Below are 27,130 nucleotides of genomic sequence, written 5' to 3' on the forward strand. Positions count from 1 at the left end.
TATGCAGTAATTCTCATTTTATTTGAGCCTAACACAAATACTAAATTAAGGTAAGTGTAACATTGATACATGAAAAAAGACAAAAATACAATAGATGTCAACATTCCATCATCAGAATGATAAACACAATAAAGAGGTGAACAGTAAATATTTGTTGCAAACTTAAATACATTAGAATTACAAGTTATATAGAGAGAACTAAACAAGATAAACAGAGAATAAGCATTCTTTTCAAATGCATATAGAATGCTCACAAATATTAATCTCAGACTAGCCTGTAAAAGCCAACAAATTATAAAAGGCAGAAATAATATATGCTGTTTTATTAAACTAGAATAAATCAAAAGTTGACCAAGGAAATGTAAACTACTAAATAAAACCAGCCCACACAGCTATATTCCAATAAATCTGACAATACAAAGGAAACAGATAGTATCAATTACTAAAATTAACAAAAGGAAATATTTTCCATGTTATAACAACTTTATGTGATCACATATGCCATTAGTCCTCATATTCATTTATCCACTGCTCTGTTTGGCTGCCAATCTCTTATCTCTTTCTTCAGCAATGGTGAGACGGATACCTTTTCCACGGGGTAAAGAAATCCATGGCTTGTTACCTTTGCCAATAACAAAAATGTTTGAAAGCCTAGTGGCAAAGCTATTGCCATTGGCATCTTTCACATGGACAACATCAAAAGAGCCTGGATGCCTCTCCCTGTTTGTGATCACACCAATTCGACCCAAGTTAGCACCACCAGTCACCATACATAGGTTGCCAGTATCGAATTTGATGAAATCAGTGATCTTGCCAGTCTCTAAATCAATCTGGACAGTGTCATTCACTTTGATTAGAGGATCTGGATAACGGATCGTACGGGCATCATGGGTCACCAGATGAGGGATACCTTTTGTAGCTACAAAGATCTTTCTCACTTTGCACAATTTATATTTTGCCTCTTCAGCTGTGATGCGATGCACAGCAAAACGACCCTTGGTGTCATACACCAGACGGAAATGCTCTCCTGTCTTATCAATGCTGATGACATCCATGAAGCCAGCAGGGTAGGTAATGTCAGTACGGACTTTGCCATCAATCTTGATGAACCGCTGCATACAGATTTTCTTAACCTCATCTCCCGTCAGGGCATACTTAAGTCTATTTCTAAGGAAGATAATGAGGGGGAGGCACTCCCGTAGCTTATGGGGGCCTGTGGAGGGTCTAGGAGCAAAAACTCCTGTCAATTTATCAAGCATCCAATGCTTCGGGGCTGCCACACGCTTCAGGTGCTTCTTGGGACCACGAGCCATGGCTGTGCTAGGTCTAAGGAAAGGCTACAATAGGAAATTAACAATTAGACCAAGCTTGGAGAAAGAAAAAGACAAACCATCAAAGAATTACCTTCCCCCCCTCCCCACAGAGCTTAGATGGAATTCCCATGTATGTTCTTTCAAACCAAGAACAAATGTAATCCCTAAATAGCACAGGTTATTCAAAAATATCAAGATGAAGCATTACTATTAACAGAGATCTCCTTCCACTTGGGACCAGCATATGACAAATAGCAAACTCTTAATTAATGTGTGCTGATTCCTATCAATCTCCTTTCTAGTGCATCTAAAAAATCCAACTGTCTCAATCAAAAAATTTGAGACAATAAAATGAAATCAGGAAAATCACAGCATATAATAATATAAAACAAAATAACTATAAAATACAACTGAAATAAAGTTAAACCTAACAAGGACATTTAATATTCATTGATAAATTAGATTAATATAGTAAAAAATGACAACTCCCAAATTAATTTATACATTAAAAAAATACCAAAGTATCAAGGGATTTCTTAAAGAACTGGATAAAATCATCATGAAAACAGCTGGAAAAACAAACGGAAAATATTCAAGGGACATGCTGGGGTAAAAAACAAATGATTATGGTATTGCATTTTCAGACTTTAAAATAAATTACAGAAGTGGTTATCATCAAAAGCATCTGGTTGATTTTAGAGGAAAAATGAAACAAAACAAAAAAATTTATCAAAGAAATAAGATATTAGACTCCAATCAAATGTATACAAAAATATTAGTGTTTGATAAAGTTATAGAAATTTTATAGAATGAAAACTGGGAAAAGGATTTAACATGTGTTAGGGAAAACTAGTCAGGAATTGCTTTGCTATGGCTATACCTGACATCATACACACATCAATGAACTGCAACTGGACAATGGACAAAAAATATAAATATATATATATCAATTCTATATAAATATACATACAAATCTATATTGCCATAAATATATGCATATATAAAAATAAAAATATTAAGAAACTAAAATACAAAAATTTAGGAGAATAGATTTTGACTCCATTACAGAGGGGAAATTACTTTTTTCTATATAACAAATTAGAAGGATTAATGATAGAACAGCTATATTAAAATAAATTTCTATATAATAAAAATATAATCAAAAGAAAAAAGCTTAAAATATTTATGCTAAGAAAAATTAAAATATAAGCAATGGTTACAAATTCATAGAGATAGCTCCCAATTTACAATAGGTAATGGTTATGGGATAGTTAAATTTTTCAGATCGAACATAAGACTGCATCATAGGCTTATAAACTGGTAGAGACCTCAAGGGTTAGATTATTGATGATCACTTGAAAAAAGATGCTTAACCTTATTAATAATTAAAAAGATGCAAAATAAAACAACCCCAAGCTACTCCCCCCCTCAATTACCATAGATTAAAGTAAGAAAATGAGTACATTATTAGACATCGGGAGCAGAGCCAAGATGACAGAGTAAAAGCAGGGACTTTCTTGAGCTCTCCCCCAAACCCCTCCAAATACTTGTAAAAAATGACTTTAAACAAATTCTAGGGCAGCAGAACCCACAAAATGATGGAGTGAAACAAATTTCCAGCCCAAGACAACCTGGAAGGTCAACAGGAAAGGTCTGTTACACCAGGCTGGATGAGGAGCATAGTCCAGAACAAAATGCACCAGCATAGACCAGCAGGAAGCAGGCCTCAAGGGACTGAATTGCTGGCAGTTGTGTGCCAAAGACCTTATTAAGTCAGTATTAGAAATCCATCTGGCAGCTCTGCGGCAGAAGTTACAAAAATAATTATATCCTTTGACCTAATACTTCCATTGTTAAGAGTATACACCTGCTATATTTTTAAAAGTATTTTTCTCAACACATTAAAGAGTATAGGTATTTTAACAACCATTTTGCTTCAGTATTTCAAAGATCCAAAATTTCAATGGTGTCTGTACTCCCAACATCAAATGATATATACCATAGCCCTTACATACCTCAGTAGGTAGTCCTTCATGAGTATCTGTGGCTAAAAAAATTAATCATTTGGTAGCTGAGACTCTGGTGAAGAGCCTCTCTGAACTTAGCTCAGCTGATCCTCAAAAGCCAGACATTCCTCTATTACTAAATAAGTAATGACACAAAACCTTTCTAGTAGACTGCCATACTGTGCTAACTGTGAATGTCAATGTTTCTATGTAACAGAAACATCTCCAAGCACTCAGTATTATCAAACCCTATAGTTCTTTGTTCATCTACTGAGCAGATTAAAACCAGCAAAAAAAAAAAAAAATCTAGGTAGTTATCTTTATGAGCAAGTCACAAGTTTCAAATACATCAAGACCTGCCTTTGGTTTCCATACCTATGAATCCTTTCTGCCGCTATCTGTCCCACTTCTTAGCAACTTTACCCAAAGAAAACAGACCGACATTAATGACAGACTATAAAATACAAACTGAATTTTTTGTCTGAAAAAACTGCTATCTGATCACGGTGGCATGAAAAGCTGTTATATCAATTCTTTTGTCAGTGGCTATACTGACATATCCCAATTTATCTGCGATAAAACAGTGGGGTTTGGATTATATTATCTCTAAGATCAAAACTTTTATGATTTACTTGAGAATCAGGGATGTCTTAGCTTCAGAAATTGGACAAATTTAAATTAAATGAATTCAATCCAAACAACCCAACACACATTAAGCGCCTTCTGTGTGCAAAGTTCCAGGGATTACAAAAGAAAACAAAATCTAATAAAGTGGTTAGGTATGCAAATAACTATAACACAAATTAGAAAATAAGTGTCTAAGTCAAACAGAGTGGATTGAGGGCTTTAGGAAGAATCAGGAGAGGAAACAGGGAAGGGGTATAATAGTAGATGGTATAATAGTGTTGGACTTGGAGTCAGGTATGCCTGGATTTGAATTCTGAATCAGAACCTTACTAGTTGTGGGATCCTGTAGAAGCTACTTAACCCCTTAGCCTCAGTTTTCTCATCTGTGAAATAGGGATGATTACTGAATTGAAGCTACATCACAGTTATGGCATCAACTTAGTTAATACATGCAAACTTTACAAGGACTATATAAATGTTAGCTATTATTAATGGATATGGTAACCGGGACACCAGAAAAAATGATAGATTTGGGTCAAAGGACCTTGGTTCCAGTCCACAATCCGGCAATTACTACCAGTGTGAACATAGACAAATCATTTAGTCTCCAGGGGCTCTATTTTCTTCATGTACAAAAAGAGGAGGTTAGACTAGATGACCTCCAAGGTCCCCTTCAGCTCTAAAATCTATGAGATTTCAGCAGCTAGATACGTAAAGGAAATTCATTTTGTGCCAGTGGATAGTGTGCAGAAACAGACATAGGAAAGAGTCGGTCCCAGTAGATCGGGAAATGGCTACTAGTCCAATCCGGCTACAATGTAGAATGTATAAATGACGACAGCAAGAAATAAAGGCTAAAAGTTGTACTACAGTCAGATTACAAAGATCTTTGAATGCTAAAATAAAGAATGCAGATATTTAATCCAAAATGCCCACAAAGAGAGTGGCATTCATAGGATCATAGACCTACAGCTGAGAGAGAATCTTAGATCATCTAGCCCAAAGCTCCCAATTTTACAGATGAAGAAACTGAGGTCCTAAGAAGTTGTTTTGAGCAGCAAAGTAATGAGGTGAGTCCTATACATCAGGAACACAACTTTAGATACGAAATGTGAACAACATATTTAAGAGTCTAAATCTTTGAGCTTTTTGATTATACACTCCTATTGGGGGGAGGGGGGGCGCGGGACTGACGACTTTGAACATACATCCTCACTCCTTACTTATATTTACTTGGCACTGAAGTTAATACTGAGGTTCTAAATCTAGATGACTAAAAGGATGGGAAGAGGGGTGAGTTGTAGGGTATGGAAGCATTTTTAAAACCTCCTTTTTAGTTTAACTCCAAATATAAATAAATAAATATTTCTCTAGCCTAAAGTCTTTTCCAGACTTTTATCCTTTAGTAAAGTCTGTAGAAGGTCAACAAAAGTAAAAGCCCGGGAAAAGTACATTATGAATGGTAACCAAACTCAAGATGAAGAAAAAACTTTGTAATTAAAATAAACGAATTCTCTTTCGTGTTTTGAAGGGATCAGGGCAGGACCTCAGCAAAATCCCACTAACCACTGTGGGAGAGGTTTAGAATGGAGCTGAGTATTTAGAAGATATAACCTGATGTTATACTGGAGCTCTTAATTTTGTGTGTGTCACGTCACTGGTAGTGAAGTACAGCCTATGGAGACCTTCCTAGAATGTTTAAACACATAAAATAAAAGAGACAGTTATAGAAATGAATTCATTAACAAAGATCCATGAACCTCAGGATCAGAAACTGTTATATTGGATGGAGAAAAAAGTTCACTCTTTGAACATGCTGAGACGTTTTCTTTGTTCAAAATTCTTATAAACGTTTCGTCAAATTGTCTTTTAAGAATAAGATGTTCAGGGGGTAGGGGAGCATCATGTCAGTTCGGAAAGTTCTTTAAGCTAGAAGTATCTGGATTTGGAATAATGCTAATTGATACAATTTGTTTCTGGCAGACTTGTGCCTAAAAAGAGAGTACAGTATTAATATTCTGTTAGTAAAGTGTTTTCTTCAGAAAGATTTATAATCAAGTCATAAGATCAAAGGGAAGAATATGAGAAAGAAAAAAAATTAACTTTTTTTTTAGTTTTGTGAATAGTTTTATCCCAAAATATTGACTAAAAGAGTATTTTGTTCTTAAGGGCAAATAAAGTTGTAATATTCTTTGCAAAAGTTGGGGTCATAGAACATAGAGCACATGCCGTCAGACTTAAGAAAATACTTTAGTTTACTTAATTGCTTTCCCTCTTTTCAAAAATTTTTGTCATACAAGATGGCTCCACGGATCGGGGGGAATATAATACTGGAAAATGGAGGTGATGTAAAAAGATATCAATGAAATGTCAAAACTAAAAATAAAATTTCCCCCAAAATTAATACTGTTCCCCACTATCACCAAGATACATAGAATAAATATTTTTAAGTTTTCATTTAATAGGTATAATATCAAAGGTCCAAATTGGTAAGGAATGAGAAAAACATTAAAAATTTTAAAGCCTTATTTATAAGCCCTGTATATATTTAATGAAAAATACTCTGATTCTATGTTGAATATATCAAAAACCCCACCTTGAAAAAAAAAGTGCAGATGATTAAAGTGAATCTGGGGAAAATATAATGGCTTATCATTTACTGTGGTACTACATTAATTGGAATATAATTATTTTGCCTCCTATGTATAACATTATATGAGAAAATAATTTCAGTACTGTTATACATTTCTTAGTGCAGTTGCCTTTCACTGCTTTTCAATATAAGTCCAGAAAGACCTAAGTATTTATAAAATCATGAAAAGTATGGGATAAAGCAATAGGAATTATCAAGTCCAAAAATATTTTTAAAAGGACACATCTTGAAGTTCAACTAAAATAAAATCAACACTAAATGTCATATTCATTATTATTCCCATAAAATAATGCAAGCTGTCTTTTTTAAGTCCTCAAACACAGATCCGAACATACCATTCCCCTATTCAAAAGTCTTCCCTATTGCCTAAAGAACAAAATGCAGTGTTTTCTGCATAGCCTTTAAAATCCCCCATGATCGTGCTTCCATACCCATCGATTCACTTCATTTTACTCGTTTTTAGGCACCGGCCCTGCCAAAGGGGAACATCAGCCGTTCTTCCCCAAAATCTTCCATCTTCTATAGCAATGCTTCCGTGCAAAGGAGTCCAACACATCTGGACATATTCCTCACCTATCCATAAAATCCATAGCTTCCTTCAAAGCACATGGCTCAAGTGCTGGGTTCACGCACAAGGCTATCTCTTATTCTTTTTTATTTAGTGCTCTCTCCCTCAATACATTGTCTTATATATCCTGTATCTTACTTATAATCATACTATCGTACCCGCCCCCGCCCCCCATAAATATAAGTTCCTGAAGGGCTGGGGCTCCTCTAGCTTCTGTGTATTTTTCTATCCCCGAAAGCACAAAATTGGCCACTTTAAAACGTTATGTTACATTGAATTCAAAGGTCCACAGTAGGGGCAGCATAGTGAAAGGAAGCCTCGTGGGGTTCAGTCTAGAGATCAGTATTGCAAAATGAGCTCTTCCACGAACTCGTAAGCATTTTACTTCTCTGGGCCTAAATTTACATGTTGGTAAAACAAAAACATCTCAAGAAGTCGACTCCGACGGCAACACTATAGTTAAGAAATCAACGACAAGTTTTTTTTGTTTTTTTTTTTTTTTTAAGGAAGCTATAAGTTCAGGCCACGTGTCCTTATGGAGGGTGGGCAGCTAACAATCTTCCACATATCATCCGGCCTCCCAAGGTAGTATCGTCAATACAGAAAGACTAAGGTACCTGCGGACCCCAGGACCACCACACAAGCAGAGAAATACGGTCCCCCAAACCTGTTGCCCTGCAAATCAACACCTGGAATCAAGGGCACCGGCGGGACGAGTCTCGGATCTCGCGAGAAGTCCTCAATCGGAGCAGATTGGGAGCCCAAGCTGGTTCTCCACCCAAAACAGCAGCGCGACCTCGGTCTACACAATGCGCAAGGAAGGGGGTCACTCCAGAACTTGCCTGACCTGATGACAAGGGATTAAAGTTAAATTGATCGGTGGTTGTCAAACGCAAAAAAAAAAAAATAGCAATCACTCTGAAAATCAGAACCTACCTACCCGTTAATAACCACGAGGACGTCTGGGAACTTCCCCTCTCCAAGTCACGCCTTCCAGCGCATCCTTAATATACTCGCCAGACATCGCTCACGTAGGACTTCCGGAAGAGGCCTGAGGTGGCAGGACAGCGTTACGTACAGGGATTTTCTACCCTCCCCTCTCGCAACACGCTAACGTGACGCATGCGTATCCCAGCTTCCGGTTGCTTCTCCGGAGTGGGCCCCCACAATGCTCCTCGGCACCGGTTCCGACCTGTCGCAAAGGCCGCTTTTCGATCGGGCGTGAGCGACTACCCTTCCGCGCTGGGCGGCGGTGGCGGCGGTGGCGGCGGTGGCGGCGGTGGCGGCGGTGGCCTTCTTCCCTTCCCCCATTCCCCTCCAGTCGGGCCCGAGCGGTGCAGTGCCCTGAGCCTGGGCCCTCTCCGCGATGCCCCCCAAAAAACAGGCTCCGGCTGGGGGCAACAAGAAGGCGGAGCAGAAAAAGAAGGAGAAAATTATTGAGGTGAGTGAGTGGCCCCTCCCTCTTCCCTCCGGAACTGGGCCTCCCAAGCGCCCGCGCCCGGGTCCCGCAGGCCCTTAGATCTCTCCTGTCCACGTGCCTCGCCTCAGTTTCAACCCTGGTCTCTTGCAACCCGCCCTGCTTCGCGGCCTCCTCTCCACCTCTTTCCCAGCCTCATAACTTTTTTTCTCCCTAATCCCTATAGTGACGCTTCCTTTCCCATTGCTATAGTGACTATGACCAGTGGTGGCTGGGGTGAGCTGAGGATGGGGGAGGGGGAAATGGAGAGGCATGTACTGCTCTTGCTGCCCCTCCCCCTCGGACTGCTGCTGCCTTGGGCCCCCATCTTTGCAAAACACGCACTCTCACTCACTTTGTATTCTCTTTGGATTTCGCTGAAGTGTGACCATCCTCGCCCCACTTAGTGTCCTTTCCTATGCACACTGATGGCCTTTGTCCTTTCCATCCAGTATACCGGCTGCTTGAGGAGTCGAAAGGCAGTGCTGTTCTTTGGTCTGCCGGGCATCTCCTTCAGTCTAGCTATTCGCTCCAAGACTCTGGGCCTCTTCCTTCTCCCTCCCCCACACCCACACCAACAAAAAAAGAGACGTGGAGAGAAAAACTGATTGTGAGAAAGTTCTTATTTTGTCCCACTAATGTTGTCATTTCAATCTGATATCTGTAAAGGAACTGCAAAAATAACTGTAACAAGACTTTTACCCAATTTAGTTTTAGGGGCAGGGATTGGGGTAAATCAAAAATTGGGGTCTTGAAAATTTGTCCCTCCAAAGTATAAGTTGCCATAAACCACTCGATATCTGTTTATATTCATTTGGTTATTAGGTGTTAGGCCCTTGGAAATCAAGATCAAGTTTTCATATTTGGAGTTTTTCAAACTAGTGTAACATTTGTTTACATAATAGACCCATACTTGTACTTCTATAAATTAAGAAAGTCATATTGCCTTAAAGGATCATCCTAAGATTTCCATCATTCTTTACTATTAGTGTTACCCATAATTATAATTTAAAGAGAGGTAAACATTCAGCATATGTGTGTAATAGCTTTTTTTGTTACTATCTCAGAACAGCTTTTTATGAGGTGCTTATTTCTCCTAGTGCTTTTAAAAGTTTCTTTTTAATGTCAGAGAAGTTTATTACATTTTTCAATTTCTCTTAGGGGTTTAGTTGATACTATTTACTACTACTTAATAGTTAAGGAAGTCCAGTATGTGAGGGTCAAAACCATACATTCTCAATTTGAAACCTTTTTGATTTCAGTAAAATATTTATGAAATAGTCTGACCAAATAATTTGTGACAGCAGAAAAGTATTTCCACTATCAGTTTTTCTTTGTAGGAAGAGTTTGTTCCTTTTTTCAGAATGTTACAAAATAATATAATAAAGGCTCAGATCTTTTCACCTCACCTGCTGCCGTACTGTATTTCAGTTAAAAGACTTGTAGATGGAGAGTTACCTGTATTGAAAAGAATAACTCATAGACAATGAGATCTAGGTCCATTTCACTGGGAGTGGTTTTTTTTGGGGGGGGGGGGTTGTTTGGTTTTTTTCCATCTGCTTTCCCCACCTACTTCAAGCATATTACACTACACTTTACCAACTACCGTGAAGTCAGTAAAATCATTGTTTGAATAACTATACTTCAGCAAAATATCTACCAGTGCAATGTCAGCTTCATTGATAACTGACTCTAAGGACCTACATTACAAAGAAATTCTGATGCTATCATTTCATTCAACCATCTAAGTGTCTACTCTGTGTACCTATTAGCTATATAATATTCAAATTGGATTTTTTTCTAGCTTATTTGAACTTTTCTAGTTTTTAGACATTATAGTCACTTGAAATTTTCCATCTCCAACCAGTTTTTTTATGCTAGCTATGTTCTATTCAACTAACAAGCATGTTTCTCAAACCAGATTTTTATCGATTTTTAAAATCACCTTCACTTCAAAATAGCATAAAATTCTAGATTTATTTCTAGAAAGGACTTCCCAGCCCATCTAATCTAAATCTTTTTTTCCCAAATGGAAGGGCAGTTAGGATTTAACTTGTCCAAGGTCATGCACAGTGCCCAAATGTATCAAACTTGTTTTGAAAAAAAAGTTGAACTCTTTAGCTTTGTTTTGCTTAACAGAAGAGACGTCTCTGGAGGAAAATAAAAGTGATTAAAACAGCTTCATACCTAAACTCACAAGAAATATCAAAATTAAATCTAGCCAGCTGTTCACTTAAGAAAGAAGAGAATCCCTCCAAAAATACCATTTATTAAAATTAAGAAGAATAAAGTTGGTAACTGAGGTTCAAAACCTTTTTAAATTATGCCTTTTGTTTGCTTAGCCTGTTCTTTCCCCAATACCTGTTGTCTTTTGTTCAGGCAAGCTCTTAGTTCCAGAATCGTGTTTTTATCTTGATATGAAGACATTTTCATGTTAACATTTATTGTGCGGATTTTATGAAGTTTAAGAACTGGTTATGTTCAATTTTGTGTCTTAAGTAGGTGAATGAATATTTCATTCTATAGGCTAATAAATAGTATCTAATGTTGTCTATGTAAAAATAGGATTTGACAAATAACTGATATGTGAAGTGAGGTTGTTCAGTCTGTCAGTAAGCATTTATTAAGAGACTGAAAGATAGACTGAGATACTGCAAACCGTGAACTGTCTTCTAATAGATGAGGGAAAAGGAGGAGCATTTAAGTTACAAACATGGAAGATAAGAATATTGAGCCTTTGACATCAAAAGGGAATTTGAGAGAGGACAATCTTTGGGGAGAGGATATTGAGTTTGTTTTGGGGTATGTTGAGCTTGAGACATTTTAAAATGTCTAATAATTGGTGACATGGGACTGAAGATAAAGGAGATAGATTAGGGCTCTATGTGTAGATCTAAGCAATTTGCATCTAGATGATTTGAACACATGGGAATTGATAAAGTTACCAAAAGAGAGCTTAGAGGGAGAAGAGAAGAGGTCCTAGGACAGAATCTTGAGCAACACCCACAATTAGAATATATGGCAATGATAATGAACCAGCAAAGGAGATTGAAAAAAAGGAGTAGACAGGGAAGAAAATAACTAGGAAAGGAAAGGGTTTTTAGAAATGTCGAAAGGAATAGATTGGTTGTGAAGGACATGGACTGAGAAAAGACCAAGCAAATTTAATAATCTTTCCTCATTGGTAACTGAAAAGAATAGTTTTAGTAAGTAATGAGTTTAAAAATTGTTTTGAAGAGAGAAGGCAGAGGCAGCTTTTTCCAGGAGGTTTGCTGAGAAAGGAAGGAGAAATAAAGGACATTACTTTGAAAGGGATTGTAAGGGCTGATGTATTTTTGTTTGCTTTGTTTTGTTTTTTAGGATTGGGGAAAATTGGGCATGTTTTAAGGCAACAGGGAAGGAACCAGTGGATAAGGAGAGGTTGAAGATTTGAGGATGGCATGATTGGCTTTGCGTTCTGCTGGAGAAGATGGGAGGGCATGGAATCAAACACATCTGTAGAAAAGTTGTCTTGCCAGGGAGAAGAGCCACTGCCAGAGATTAGGAAAAAAGAGAGTGGGAACTAATGGGAAGAGGTTTTCAGATAAAGAGAATGGAAGACATAGCTCCATTGAATGGCATCAACTGTTTCAGTAAAATAAGAGGCAAGTTCCTTAGCTGAGAGGTGGAAGAAAAGGGAGGTATGAAAGGCTTAAGGAGGGCAAAAAAGTTTTGCAATAGCTTCTGTGAAGAGTGGGGGATTCAGTGGGGAAGATTAAAAGGACTACCTTGCTACAGAGAGGGCTTAATTAAAGTTGGATAATCCAGGACAAGTTTGGCAAGAGATAAATTGAGCATCAGGGCAGCTGAGATTAGAGAGCCAAGTACAGTGTAGAGTTAACATGGCTAATTAATGGGCAGGATTTAAAAGGAGGAAAATGAACTAAGGTAATGGCCTGAGCAGGTACTAAAAGATGAAGAATTGAAGGTCTCAAAAGCAAAGAATTGGTTAAGGAAGGGGGTGAGGCATAGGAAGAGGAAGGAATGATAGGCAGTTATCATTAGACTGTAACATACAGTGTGACTATGTGAGGCAGAGGTTTGAATACATTGGTTTGTATTCTAAATGCATGTCTATGCATTCAAATGTATCTCAAGATAAATATATACCCCCACCCCAAAATGACTGATTTAAAAAAATAATAAAATGAAACAGACATTTGAAAATTATACTTTAATCTTTGATTTTCGAAACACTTCAGGATCTTGCAAGTGCCTTGGAATCATCATTATGAAAATCAAATACGATTTATTGCCAGTGGACAGAAATGCTAGTTAATAAAGTCTAGCTAATGAAATCAGATAAGAGTTCTACTGTATTTTAAGCATTATTAGTGAAAGAAATTGTGGAAGCAGTGTCCTAGAACTGAATACGAAAAGCCAAAAATGAAAGTTTTTGCTCTTAAGGAGTTTACCTTGTATTGAAAGAACAATAAATGAGTGCATGTATCTACAAAATAAATACAAGTTAATTTGAGAGATGAGCAGCTATGGAAAGGCCTACATAGAAGATGGAACTTTGAAGGAAACTGGAGATTCTAAGAAGTAAAAGTAGGGAAGGAATATATTTCAGGCATGGGGGGAGGGAAGGAAACCTGCGCAAAAAAGGTACAGAGAGAAAAGTGGGGAACAGCAAGAAGGCCAAAATGGCTCAAACATAGAATGCCTGAAATAGAATATATAAAAGCTGGAAAGGTAATTTGAAATCCAGTTGTAAAGTTAGTGGGGAGCCTTGAATTTTAAGGAATATACATGGTCAAATGCGTTTTAGGAATAGCATCTACAAATGGTGTGGAAAGAGGAGAGATTGAAGGGAGACCAATTAGGAATCTATTGCAATGGTCCATAAGAGATGTTGAGGCCACTACTCGAATTCAGGGCCTACCCTCTTTTGGACCATTACTGCAACCTTCTATTTGCTTTTCTAGATCAGTTGGACCAAATCCTAACTTTCCCAGTGGTGAATTCACTTATTAGTGACTTTGTCTTCCCAAAGGCCCTCCAACATTTTACTTCTTTTTATCATCTTTGCCAGTTTGTTTAGTGTGAGGTATTTAATTTTCATTTCTTTTAGTAGTAGCAGTCTTGCGGTTGACTACTTGTGAGTTTTTTTCTTTCCTGAAAACTTATGTCCTTTGACTTTTGTTAATCTATTAGGAATGGCTCTTAGTCTTATATGTTGTTATTTTTTAATGCAAATTATTTTTTATGTTTACCCTTCTCTCTCGTTTGGTTAAAAATTCTCCCAGGTCATAGCCATTCTCATAACTCTTTTTATGTATAAGTTGAGTATATGTTTGAAGCTTATTATTAATTTATGATGCTGGTCTAAACCTAATCTCTGCCACTCTATACTTCCTTCTAATTGTGTTTTCTTGGCACATAGTAAGTGCATACTAAATGCAGGTTGATGGAATGCCAGACAGTTGTATTTGGTTACATTTGGGTCTTGCATATTCTAGTCTGTTCCTCATTTATACTGTATACATGTTTATGTATTTTAACCAGTGCCAAATAGTTTTGAGAATTGTTATTTTATAATTACAGTGGTTTTTGGGTTTTTTTATCCAGCTTATCTTCAGGTATTAAGAAGTACCTAGGCAATGAAATAAGTAAAACTGATATTCTTTAATAGCACTCAGCAGGTAATTAATAACTAATCCATGAGACCAGTTCTGCCAAGATTTGACTTTAAAAAAACTTACTGGTCACTTGCCTACTTTAAGTATGATTTTGGATAGGAACCTCAAGAGAAAATAAGATGTGAAAGTCAGCCCGTGGATGTAAAAGAGAAAGAGAGGAACTTAATGACTAGTTGAAGCCTGCATCTTTTTTCTTTGTGGTATTTCTCATTTAGGACAAAACTTTTGGTTTGAAGAATAAGAAAGGGGCAAAGCAACAGAAGTTCATCAAGGCTGTGACTCATCAAGTTAAATTTGGTCAACAAAATCCACGACAGGTAAGTAATTTTCATGTTAAGTTTGATCATAAAATTGATCCATAAAGAAGTATTTTATGAGATGAGTTACCATAGTGTGTCTTAATGAGCCCGCTGCATTCCTTGTTTCCCTGAGCTACCTGACTCTGAGTTGAATGGTAATGCTGTATCATAAAAGCTATTTATATTTATATTTAATCTGTAAAACTGTTATGAACAAGAGATATCTCTTAATTGGAACTTCATTCAGAAAATTGATTCACTTTTTCAGTGGGTTCTGGCAGTGCCTTCCTGTTAACCATGGACACACTTCTTACTCCAGAACGGGGAAAACCTTGTTTTTTAGGCATTAACTGTGGTAGACAGCAACACTTGCCAAAAAAATGTTTAAGTGAAGTGAATTTTTGTTTTTTGTCAAGCTCCCTCTTCCCCGAGCACCATTTTTAATAACAAAAAAATTTAAAAAGATGGAGAAAGAACAATTCAGCCAAACTAACCAACATATTTAAAAGGTCCCACACTACATATAATGTTCCATATGCCTGTTCCCCTACCTCTGCAAGGAAGTAGAAATTGATGCCTTCTCTTTTTTGAGGGGCCCAGATTGGATGTTATAATTTCACCATATGCAGTTTTAATTGTTTTGTCGTTCTCTCCATTTATATTATTGTTATTCTGTTTGTTGCTTCCCTAGTGCTGCTCATTTCATTTTGCGTCTCTATTCATCAAATTTATCATTTCTTAGATCATAGTAATATACCATTACATTTCTATGTATATGACAATTATTTCAGCCATTTCCCCAGGCCATCTATTTTGTTTGCAATTCTTTACTTACACAAAAAGTTTGCTATAAATATTTTGGTGTATATGGAGCCTTTTCATTAATGATCTTCTTGGAATATATGCCAAAAAGCATAATTTGGGGCCAAATTATATGGGCATTTTTGTTGTCACCTTTTTTGGCATAATTCCAAATTGCTTTTCAGAATAGTTGGACCAGTTCATGGCTCCACCAGTGAGGTATCAGTGGCCTTGTCTTTCACAATACCTCCCACATTGACTATTCCCAACTTTGCCAATTTTCCGGATGTGAGGTGAAACCTCAGGTTATTTGATTTGAATTTCTTTATTATTATTATTAATTTTTAGTTTTAGTTAATGGTTGGAGGTTTTTCTTTTAAGAATTCTTTGTTCATATCCTTTAACCACTTGTCAGTTGGGGAATGGCTTTTGAACTTACGTATTTCAAAAATGTATGTATGCTTAATTTAGATATAATTTTTACAGTGTAGCCTATATGTTTTCTCAGTATACAAGATAATAGAAGCAGCAAATTAGAAGGGTCAGCATAAGTTGTGTCTTGAAGGCATACTCTACTGATAGTAGCTGTAAATGATAACCAGTTGCAGATTTGGAAAGAATAAGCCTAAACTAAAAACCAGGTAGAAGAAAAAAGAACCAATGAAGAGAATTGATAAGCAGTTTTTTAAAAAAATGGAACATTGTTTGGGCAACGAGGCAGTGGAATATGACCACTTCATTTTAGAGTTTATTGTAAAAAAGGAAGGAGAATGAAGCATGCCGTAGGAATACAGATTCATAAGAAAGTATAGGTAGGACCCCATGGCCTAAACTTTTGCAAAAGAAATCATGGGGGGTTGGTAAGCACTCAAGAATGAATAAAACCACACCAAAAAAACGTCTTGATGAGAATTTAAAAAGGCAAGGGAGGGTCAGGAGGACTTGTAAAAACTACTATGTCAATGCACAAGCTCATTACCAGTTAATTTTTTAAAAAGTCTTGAAGGTGTTTTTAGAATGATATTGGAGGGGAATTATTTTTTTAAATGGTGTCAAGAACTGAGGCTGCCTAGGAATGGTAAGAACAACAAAAGTGGGTACATTTTACTCCTTTTTAAAAATTCCCTTATGTGAAACACTTCATAGTCATCACATACTGTCAAATAAGTAATGTTACACTGTTGCAATAAATAATGTAACACTAGAGTGATATTTATGTGTACATGTGCCCACACATGCACGTGCATAACTTCGTTCAACTAGATTCATACAGCTGAATTTTTAAAGTGGTATTGGCCAACTTTGTAAAACCAGCATTTAATAAGACTAGAAAGTTATTTTTCATTATATAGGTTTATGAGGAGTACACCTATACTAACTGCCCTAACTCTAGGATTCTCATCTATTATTACTTTTCTGTTGATCTGTGCGATAAGATTTTAACAAATACACCTCCTGAAAGAACTAAGTAGAAAAACAATTTTGGTTTAATTGTTTTTATCAAGAAAATATGATATTTTTTCCAGAAGATTTTTGGCAAATGGTTATATTGAAGTACTTAGAAAATAGGTATTAACCAAAATGTTTTAATAAACAGAGCAACCAGTCCCTCATAAGTTTGCTATATTGAGAAGAAATTTTTTGCAGTGTTTTCCAGTACGTATATTTACTTTAAAATAAATACAAACTAATGAAGCTTTGAAGAACTACTATAAGATCAAAAAGAAATATGACTATTTAAGAAAGTGATAATTTAGTGGTTTTATTGAATTTATTGTATGCTGATAATTTCATACATATCAGTTCCAGCTAAAGGATAAAATCCTAGAAAATTAATGTTGTGTTAAAATTCACCTTGCATCTTCTATAAGATTATTAAAAATCCTATGTTAAGTATATTTAACATGCAAAAGAGCATCATCCTAACGTTATTGTCAGAGAGACAAGGATGATGCTTTCTGTATTGCATTGTATACAAATTACTTTGTATTACAGGAGTATAGCTTATAATATAACTAATCTAGCATAGCAATGCTTCACTGTATTTTATCTTTGGAATGTAAGTGACCTAAAATTAATACTTTAAATCTTAATTTATAGGCTGCACAAAATGAAGGTGATAAAAAATTGAAGAAAGATGACAAGAAGAAAGAACTTCAGGAGTTAAATGAACTATTCAAACCAGTAGTTGCTGCTCAGAAAATAAGTAAAGGTAAAATTGGAAACTCAGTTGTTACATTTGTACTAAGCATAACTTATATAAAAACTTTTTTAATCCATTTTATTTACATTTGTGTTTTCAAAGCATACTTAATAAAAATAACTAGCTCATAATTAATGATCCTTTAGGTCAAGTCTACCATTGACTAACAGTTCCCTTCTTGCTGTTAATTATTCAGTCTGTATGTCAAACACAAGTGGGTCCACCTGTTTTACACAATATCACTATGGCACAGTTACATTCTAGTGTATCTAAATTCCAGAAAATCCATGGTGAAAAATGCTACATGCCTCCTGAAAGAGAGGTAGTGGTCCCAGGGTACAAATTTAATGTATATTTTTTGGACAAGGCCTATTTAGGAATGAGTGTTTTACTTGGCTATGTATATTTGTTACAAGGTTTTGGTTTTTGTTGTTGTGGTTTTTTTTTTCTTTTTTTTTTTCCCAGATGGAAGAAAAGCAGAGGAGAGAGAGAGAAAAGAGATTTTAATTGAAAAGATTAAATTTTAAAATCTACTATTAAAATACTTTAGACTGCATCAGAGGTGGTCATAATCAGATTTTATGATATATATTATGAATTAACATGAAGAGTTTTTGTTGCCAGTTATAAGCAGTAACCTGGTAGTGTTTGTTTATACCAGTAACTGTATAACTTTAGAGTTAACATTATTTTTTCTGTTTTTGAGTCTAATTCTTTATTCCTCACACATGGCATGATACATGGCATTTTTTAAAAATTTAAATTGAATTAATTTTTTTTTTTTAATTTTTACAGAGTACCTTAAATAACTGTAGGCAATCTGAGAGACACTGATTTTGTGGCTGCTTTTTTCCCCCAAGAACTCCCAGAATAACCAAAAGACTTGAATTACTATCATTGCTATTACTCCAGGAAATCATCTGACCTCTTCCCCAAAAGACCTATTTCTGTGCCTCGTGTTTGTATGACTATGACTCTGTGTAATTCACAGCACTAGCCTTTGAGGCCATGCCTCTAAGCTGGTGCTTTATGAGAACTTGCTATTGACCTTGAGGAGCCAGTCATCTGGGATTTAATTAGCTCCTCCACCTTATTCCAACTCTCTTCTCTTTCAAGAAAAGGGGCACTGTCAGTACCACTAACATTTCCCTCAGTTATCCCTGGACCCTAAAGGGCCAGCCCCAAGGAATTGATATTTCGCTAATCTTATAGCTAGCAAACTTCTACTTCTTGGTCCTTTAATTCTTATGATTGAGTCACAGTCTGCCAACATAAAAATTGTCTTTCCCCTAGTATCGCTTTCATTTCTATGCAACTTAGCTTTCATCTTCAGTCTCTTTCTTCAGCTTCACCCCTTTCATTTATGCTATGTGGACCCCTCATCTATTATTAACAAACTCACTTTCTTCCTAGGTCTATCTCTTTCTCTCATATTCACTCAGTTGTCCTTTTCTCAATTCTTAGGCTTTCTGCAGTTTTTGATAACTGCCAATCCAATACTCTGCCTCCTGGATATTTTCTTCCTATTACTTTTATGACATACTTTTTCCAATTTTTACTAACTTCTTTGTTGAGTAATCCCACCTCTTTAACAAAGATGTATTCCAATATGAGTCTTGTACCTTCTCTTCACCTTGTCTTCCTCCTTTGGTGAATTTATCATTTTCCATTTATTCAGTTCAGAAATATCTCTAGCCCTAATCTTCCTGAATTCCATTCCCATCCCACCAACTGCCTGTTGAACATCTCCACTTAGATTTCCCTTTGGACTCAAACTCAGTATGTTCACAAGAAAAGAATACCCTTACATCTTTTGAGAACATCAGCACCATGGTATAATTAAATACAATAATTGGAATCCAGAGACCACCCCCACCCGTTCAAATCCTCAGAAATTATGTTAATACAGGCAACATTAGCCTGCACAATATGGTTATAAGCATTTGCCTACTCTATTTTATTTTACTTCATATACGTACTACAAATTTTAAGCTTTTAAGAGTATATGCAGATGTAACTGGATTATAAATCATTGTTAGTCATGGATGTTCTTAAATATAATAGTATGTACTGGTACTATAGAAGGAGGACTGGCTCTGGAATCAAAGGACGTGGATTAAATCCTACTTCTTAATACTTAGTACCTATAAGACTATGGGTAACTCATTTAATGTCTCAAGATCTCAGGGACTAGAGGGTGTCTAAGGTCCCTTCCACTATCAAACCTATGATTCTTTACACATTCACCAAGTGGCCTGCTTGCTGTTTTCAGCGTACAACATTCCTTCTTCTATCACCATGCTTTGTTCCTGCCTGGGAATGGGTTGTCTGTTCACCTGTGTTTCAAAGAATCCTCAGCTTCCTGCAAAGCTCAGTGAAGTGCCCCTTTGTAAAACTGTCTGCATGCAAATTACATTGCATATACTTTATATATATTTTGTGTTACCTTACTGAATATATTTTATTTTTCTCAAAGTTCTTTGAGGGCATGGGTGGTTTCATTTTTGTATTTGTATGCTCAATGCCTGTATCTAAGCACCATGCTTGTCAATTAGTAGGTAAAAGGTTTGTTGAATTGGACTGTGAATAGTAAAGAAATAAACAAGTTGATCATCATGAAGTGGTCTTGCAGTAATCGGAAAGGCCTGGTACCAAATAGAGTTGTGACCACAGATAAATGTCTTAACCTCTCATTGCCCTTGATAACTCTTAATTATTTAAGTTAGGATGAGTGACTAATATTCTTCTATGGAGGAATTTCCACCATGGAAAGTATTTAACCTATGATATTACAGATCTAGGTTTTGTTTTTGCTTTTGTTTTTTAAATAAAAATAGCATTATTTACATGTAATTATAGGTCCGTCTTTTTATCAGTGCATTGAACTTACTGTTTTGTACAAAAGCTAATTATGTTCCATACTGAAACTGCTCCTCATGATTCTGCTGATGGTAATACCTGTTTCATGTATTTGGGATTTATGCCCCGCCTACTTATAAACAGGATCAATAGAAGGTTATAATGCCAAATTTTACCTTTTATTTGTCACAGGTGCAGATCCCAAATCAGTAGTATGTGCATTCTTCAAGCAGGGGCAGTGTACTAAAGGAGACAAATGTAAGTTCTCCCATGATTTATCTCTGGAAAGAAAATGTGAAAAACGAAGTGTTTATATAGATGCAAGAGATGAAGAACTTGAAAAAGGTATGTGTAGTTTCTCTATTAAATCTGAATATCAGTTTTTAGTTCATTGGTAGTAGTGTTTAATAGCTTAAAGAATTTTCATAAGCATAATTAGAATCGCTTGCCTAAATATTATCATTGTTTTCTGACTTGTAAAATCATAATTTCTTATGTATTAAAACATGTAAGGAACAATTAACTGCACCAGCAATCTTTTTGTGATATTGTCTGCCTTTAATAAAGTATCCAAATTTTTCTTAGAAGGAATATTATGTAATGGGGGAGGAGCTGTAGTCATTCATTTTAACATCTTTCATATCTAGATACCATGGATAATTGGGATGAGAAAAAGCTGGAAGAAGTGGTGAACAAGAAGCATGGTGAGGCGGAAAAGAAAAAACCAAAAACTCAAATAGTATGTCCTTTTCTTGAATTGAGTTCGCAGTATTTGTTATCATTAGGGAGAAATTAATGTGGCAAGAAGGTATTTGACTTTTTTCAATAGGTCATACCTTAAATTTAGAAATAATTCCAATTTATGATAAGTATAAGTATGCATTACAGGGAAAGAAGGTTTTATTTTTTAAAATAGATTTTAGAATATTTGATGTGCCTTTTATTTTAATGACTCAGTTATTTCATTCATTTGGCTATCCATCCACTGGTGCATATTACAATTCCTTTTGCACAATGTCATCCAATGTAGTTACTTTCCATGTTCTACCATAGATTTCCCCAGTGTCCTAGGGACCTTACTTTAGGTCATTTTATGTTTTATGAGTACCAGTAAAAACTCATGGTGCCCATCTGCTGTTATCCTTTACTCTTGTCAGGACCTCTCTTCCCCTTCCTTTTCCTGAATTAAATATGATGTACACCACCTCCTGTGTGTACGTTATCCCTGGAAATATTTTATGAACATCCTACATTCACCATGCATCCTTCCGTTGACCTTTGAGTCACTTGATTCTGGTGTTTGAGATTTATAACCGCATAACATTACTGGGAGAACTTTTGTATTTAGAAGGTGGAGCTTTATTCTAGAGAGTAGTTTTGGATCATTGAAACCACATGTAAACCTGTAAGTATGGTTAAACATGTTCTGCTTCTCTGTTCTACTCCTCCTACTCAATTCTGGGCCTCATTCATTTATGCTCATTTAAAATATCTGCCCAAGATAAATGTATTGATATATTACCTAGACCAACTGGTCTTCCAAATGCATGGCATAATCAGAACAACAGGTATTTTTCATTCATTTAGCTCCTATAGATTGTTAGGCTGATTTTTTAAGGGTTCCTGGATGGCGATATGAAAATGTCTGCAGGGATACTTGGCCAGCAGGGCTGGAGGTGTTGTCACCCTTCCCCCATTCCCCTTGCCTCTCCTGTATCCTGGACTTTGTTTCCCTAAAAGCTTTAAGTGTTAATGTCAAAGTGAGTATTGGTGTCAAAATAGTAGTTCCCCTGATGATGAAAGTGGATTGTTAGAGAATGCTTACATATCTGTTCAATTTTCCATCATTTTCTTGTATTACAGTTAGCTGTTGTCTTCCTCTATATGTATCCTTGGAATGATAAAGCTTAATTGGTTGTCAGATCAAGCTTTTTGTCAATTTAATTTAACCTTCTTTGGTTTTCACTGTTGTGGTCTTCTTATCCATGACATTCTTATCAGTTTCATCCTCATATAATCATAAATTTAGGCCTTGAAAGGGACCTTGGAAGTATTCTAGTCCACGTCCCTATTTTTACAAATGAGAAAACTGAGGTCCAAAGAGGCTTAGTGATTTATTCAAATTCACAGAGTGGAGTAGCACATGGTTAAAGAGCCAGGGTTGGAACTCAGCTCCTGTGACTCCCAATTTCAGTGCTCCTTCCAGTGAGTGGAAACAGTTCCTACTATTATTCTGTATGCATTATATCCCAGCACCTCTACTTTGTCCCTTCAGCTCATCAGCATTCTATGTCTCTTCATCTTCAAGCTGGTACACAAACATCAGTTGTCTTCATGATGTTATTTTTGTTCACAATCACCATAAGCACCACAAAACAATATAATCAAATAAGCCATGTCAGGTCAACTAAGAAAAACATTTTTAAGTACCTGCTGTGTGCCAGACATTGCTACTTGATGAGAATTCAATGAAAGAGACAAAACAGTGCCTGCTCTTAAGGTGCTCACAGTCTAATGGAAAAGACAACATGCAAACAACTGCACAAAAAATATATATAGGATAAATTGGAGATAATCTTGGGTGAAAGGCACTAGCATTAAGGAAAATTGGGAAGGGCTTCTTGCAGAAGGTAAGATTTTAACTGGAATCTCAAGGATGCTAAAAGATAGAGGAAGGAGAGGTTTTGGGGAGGGATTGGGGGGGACAGCCCGCCAAAATGTACTTAGATGATTGAGTGTCATGTGAGAAGAGTGGGAAGGAAGCCAATGTCATTGGATTGCCAAACAGCAGAGTACACGGATGGGGGAGTAAGGTGTAATAACAGTGGAAGGTAGGAAGGGTGAAGGGCTTTAAAAGCCAAAGAGGAAATGTTTTATTTGCTCCTGAACATAATAGGAAGCCACTGGAGTAAATGATATAGGAAGAGAGACTGAGTGAAAAAATGGCCTGGGGAGAAATTTGAGGCAGGGAAACCAATTAAAAAGCCCTTGCAAGAGTCTAAAAATTAGTTGATAAGAGTACATAGCAGGGTAGTGGCAGTGTCAGAGGAGAAAGAAACATACAAGAGACGTTGCAACGGTAGAATGGAAAAGACATATTGAATGGCAGAAGAGGGTGTATAAGAGAGTGAGGAGTGAAGGATGAGGGAAATTTGCAATAGAGAAGAAGGTGAGTTTTGGAGGGAAACAATGAGTTCAGGTTTTTTGGACATGCTGAGTTTAAGGTGTCTATTGGACAGTGTCCAATGGCAATTTGAGGTGAGAGACTGAAGATTGGAGAGGGTTAGGGTTAGATAAATAAATCTGAGAATCATCTGCCGTAGATGTGATAAAATTGAATGTATAGTTGCTGATGAGATCAAGTAAAATAGTATATAGAGAGATCAGAGAAAAACCCCTAAAAACAAAGCTTTGGAGGACACTCAGAGTTAGTAGGCAAGACTTGAAGGAACATCAAGCAAAGGAAGCTAGCAAAGAGCAGATGAGTGGTCAGAGACAGAAGTGTCATGAAACCTTAAAGAGAAAAGAGTGTCAAAAGAGAAAGCCATGATCAGCAGTGTCAGAGACTACAGAGAGGTTTGAAAATAAAATTTAGGAAATAGGAAGATTAAGAAAAGACTTAAATGTGGCAATTAAAAAACCTTTGGTAACTTCTGAAATGTTTCCTTTGGGATTACATTGAAACCAACTCCTTTGGCTGTGTAGAATCTGTATGCCATTTTTCCATTAAGTAGTTATTTCCTTTTTTGTTTTGAAAACAAATGATAAATTTCTACCATTTGTCCTATCTTGATTTTACTACTTGTTTAAAATTAATTTTATTTTTAGTTTTCAGCATTCGCTTCCACAAGATTTTGAGTTCCTAATTTTCTTTCCTCCCCCCACCCCAAGATTGTGTGCATTCTGATTACCCCTTCCCCCAATCTGCCCTCTCTTCTGTCACCACCACCACCTTCTCTTATCCCCTTCCCTTCTGTTTTCCTGTAGGGCAAGATGATTTCTATATCCCATTGCCTGTATATCTTATTTCCCAGTTGAATTTAAAAACAATTTTTAACATTCATTTTTAAAATTCTGAGTTCCACATTCTCTCCCTTCCTCCCTCCCCACCCACCCTCATTGAGAAGGCAAGCAATTTGATGTAGGTTATATATGTGTAGTCATGCAAAACTTATATAAGTCATGTAGTGAAAGACTATATTTACCTCCATCCTGTCCTGCCCTGATTTTACTACTTTTTAAGAACCTTAAATGATCATGATTGTTGGAGCAAATAGAAATCCCTCCCTTTTTTTTTCTTGTCCATGCACATTGGACTAGGTGGTCTTTGGAATTAAAGATCTCAGTATAATTTTTAATTACTAAAACTGGAGGAAAACATTTTTCCATTTGGAGAAATGATGACATGAAATGGCTTTAGTGTTCCAAGAAGCTGATACAATTATTAAAATTCATATGATCTGCCCTATTTCTCAGACCCTTTTCACTTAGTTATTCGTATTTATTTATATTTAGAGAATTAAAGATCTCAGTATAATCTCAGTATAATTTTTAATTACTAAAACTGGAGGAAAACATTTTTCCATTTGGAGAAATGATGACATGAAATGGCTTTAGTGTTCCAAGAAGCTGATACAATTATTAAAATTCATATGATCTGCCCTATTTCTCAGACCCTTTTCACTTAGTTATTCGTATTTATTTATATTTAGCTAACCTTTGTCCCTATACACCTCTGTGTTCCTTATGCCTTAATAATTGTCATTAAAAACTACCAATATTGACATAACTATCTCAGATTAGTGAACTTGCATTTTATAAGATAAATAAACATTAGGACTGGCTATTTTAGTATTTTCCTTAATGGCTGTTAACATGAGCTTTATAAATGTTAGCATGGAATCATATAAAAGCATTCCTTTAAGGATTCAACTGAATCAATGGTTTGTGTGTGTATAAATATAACTTATAATTAGTTGACCATTACATTATTTTATACTTTAAAAGCTCCAAAGTTTTTCTTTGCATTTTTTTGTTCCCTTGTAAAGTGATTGTTTTTAACTGAAATTTTGAAATTTTTAACTGAAAGTTTGTGTGGACAAAAATTTATCTTTTCTATTTTCTTAATATTACCACAGAAATGTTAAAGGACAGAAGAGCAATTATCAGCGAATATTGTTGTTTCTTTTTAGGTGTGCAAGCATTTTCTTGATGCTATTGAAAACAACAAATATGGCTGGTTTTGGGTTTGCCCTGGAGGTGGTGATAATTGTATGTACCGTCATGCTCTTCCTCCTGGTTTTGTATTAAAAAAAGATAAAAAGAAAGAAGAAAAAGAAGATGAAATTTCATTGGAAGATCTAATAGAAAGAGAGGTAACTAGAACAGGGTTTTTGGATTTTGGTTTGGGGTGGTTTTTTTTTTTTTTTTTTTGAGGGGGGAGGAATTGGTTTTTTTCCAACCCTAAAGAAAGTCTTTATTGTGAATTTTTAACGTTTGCCACTTGGGGGCAACAGCACTGTTTTGTTTGAAAAATATGATTGCTATAGCCTGTTTAATTGCAAAGATTTTATTGTTCTGACATTAAGCTTATGTGTTATAATTGTTTTTTATTTAGATAGCTTTCAGCTTTTGCCCACTAATATAAAATTACTCTTTTTTGAAAACTGGTTTGATGGCATTCATATGTATGTAGACATGAGCAGCTATGAGGTAACTAGGTGGCTTAATGAATAGAATGCTGGGAGTGGAATCAAGAAGACCTGAGTTCAAATGTGGCCTCAGACAGTCATTAGCTGTATGACTCTGGACAAGCCACTTAACCTTTGTTTGTCCTAATCTACTGGTGAAAGAAATGGCTGACCACTCCAGTATCTTTTCCAAGAAAACTCTATATGGGGTCACAACGAGTCAGATGTGACTGAACAACAATAAGACATGAGCAGAAAGAAACAAAATCTCAAGATAGAATCAAAATCTTTCTCTTTTGCAATTTTAATTCTAGTGAGAGATAGAAAGGAATGGAGGAACAAATTAACTTGAAAGTATTAAGTACGTACTATTTATCAAGCACTGTGCTAAGTGCCAGGAATACAAATAGAAAAATCAAAAAAGACCTACTCTCAAGGACCTCATATAGTCTTATGTGGGGGAGATAACACATAAAAGGAAGTTCACCTGCAGAGTAGGTGGCAAGGCCCTAAAATCCTAAGTTGCTAAATAAGTAGTTTAGTTGACAGTGAGGTTCTTAACCTTTTGTTTCATGGACTTCTTTGGCAGTCCAGTGAAATCTAAGGATCCCTTCTCAGAATAATGTTTTAAGTTCATAAAATACATAGGATTATAAAGGAAATCAATTATATTGAAACTGAGGGTGTATGTGTGTGTTTCTTTAGAGTTCTTGAAATTCAAATTAAGATTCCTTAGCCTACAGCATCTTTAGCAGGCACTAGTAAGGCATATAGAGCCTGATAGTCCTCCATTTTCATCAGAAAATATGGAGTTGTTGATGGCTATCTCATCTAAGTCCTGTCAGACAACCTAGCCAAAGAGGAAAGAAGAATAGGGCTTCTTAGGACTTTTGTTTGTGTATTTCAAAGTTTATCCCTTGTCTCTTGGCATGGATAACCTACAGTAGAGTAAAATTATGTAAATATGTCATTTA

General features: G+C 36.0%; 2 protein-coding genes across 7 annotated transcripts in view; one reads left to right on the forward strand and one right to left on the reverse strand.

Annotated features, from left to right (window-relative positions):
• LOC118835945 (40S ribosomal protein S4-like) lies at positions 1 to 8,284 on the reverse strand. Of its 6 annotated transcripts, none has more exons than XM_036743239.1 (3): positions 8,108 to 8,284; positions 7,857 to 8,014; positions 1 to 1,337 (listed from the first exon to the last, which is right to left on the reverse strand). In XM_036743239.1, exon 3 carries the CDS (start codon positions 1,311 to 1,313, stop codon positions 522 to 524), a length of 792 nt encoding a protein of 263 aa, XP_036599134.1. In that variant the 5' UTR covers positions 1,314 to 1,337; positions 7,857 to 8,014; positions 8,108 to 8,284; the 3' UTR covers positions 1 to 521. The 6 variants fall into 6 exon arrangements, with proteins under 6 accessions (XP_036599134.1, XP_036599138.1, XP_036599133.1 ...); XM_036743243.1 differs by having other exon boundaries at positions 7,835 to 8,014; positions 8,108 to 8,232; XM_036743238.1 differs by having other exon boundaries at positions 7,785 to 8,014; positions 8,108 to 8,232.
• The window catches only part of ZC3H15 (zinc finger CCCH-type containing 15), a 26,764-nt gene continuing 7,890 nt past the window's right edge, over positions 8,257 to 27,130 (forward strand). The window contains exons 1-6 of the mRNA XM_036743237.1: positions 8,257 to 8,608; positions 14,520 to 14,621; positions 17,505 to 17,616; positions 20,659 to 20,811; positions 21,114 to 21,205; positions 25,659 to 25,841. Coding sequence (XP_036599132.1) covers positions 8,534 to 8,608; positions 14,520 to 14,621; positions 17,505 to 17,616; positions 20,659 to 20,811; positions 21,114 to 21,205; positions 25,659 to 25,841 — 717 coding nt within the window. The 5' untranslated portion in view covers positions 8,257 to 8,533. The remainder of the gene's footprint in view (positions 8,609 to 14,519; positions 14,622 to 17,504; positions 17,617 to 20,658; positions 20,812 to 21,113; positions 21,206 to 25,658; positions 25,842 to 27,130) is intronic.

This window comes from Trichosurus vulpecula, chromosome 2 (genome assembly GCF_011100635.1).
Source record: "Trichosurus vulpecula isolate mTriVul1 chromosome 2, mTriVul1.pri, whole genome shotgun sequence".
Taxonomy (NCBI): Eukaryota; Metazoa; Chordata; class Mammalia; order Diprotodontia; family Phalangeridae; genus Trichosurus; species Trichosurus vulpecula.

Excerpts from the sequence above, each read along its gene's own strand:
- LOC118835945 (XM_036743239.1), bottom strand. The coding sequence starts at position 1,313 with ATGGCTCGTGGTCCCAAGAAGCACCTGAAGCGTGTGGCAGCCCCGAAG.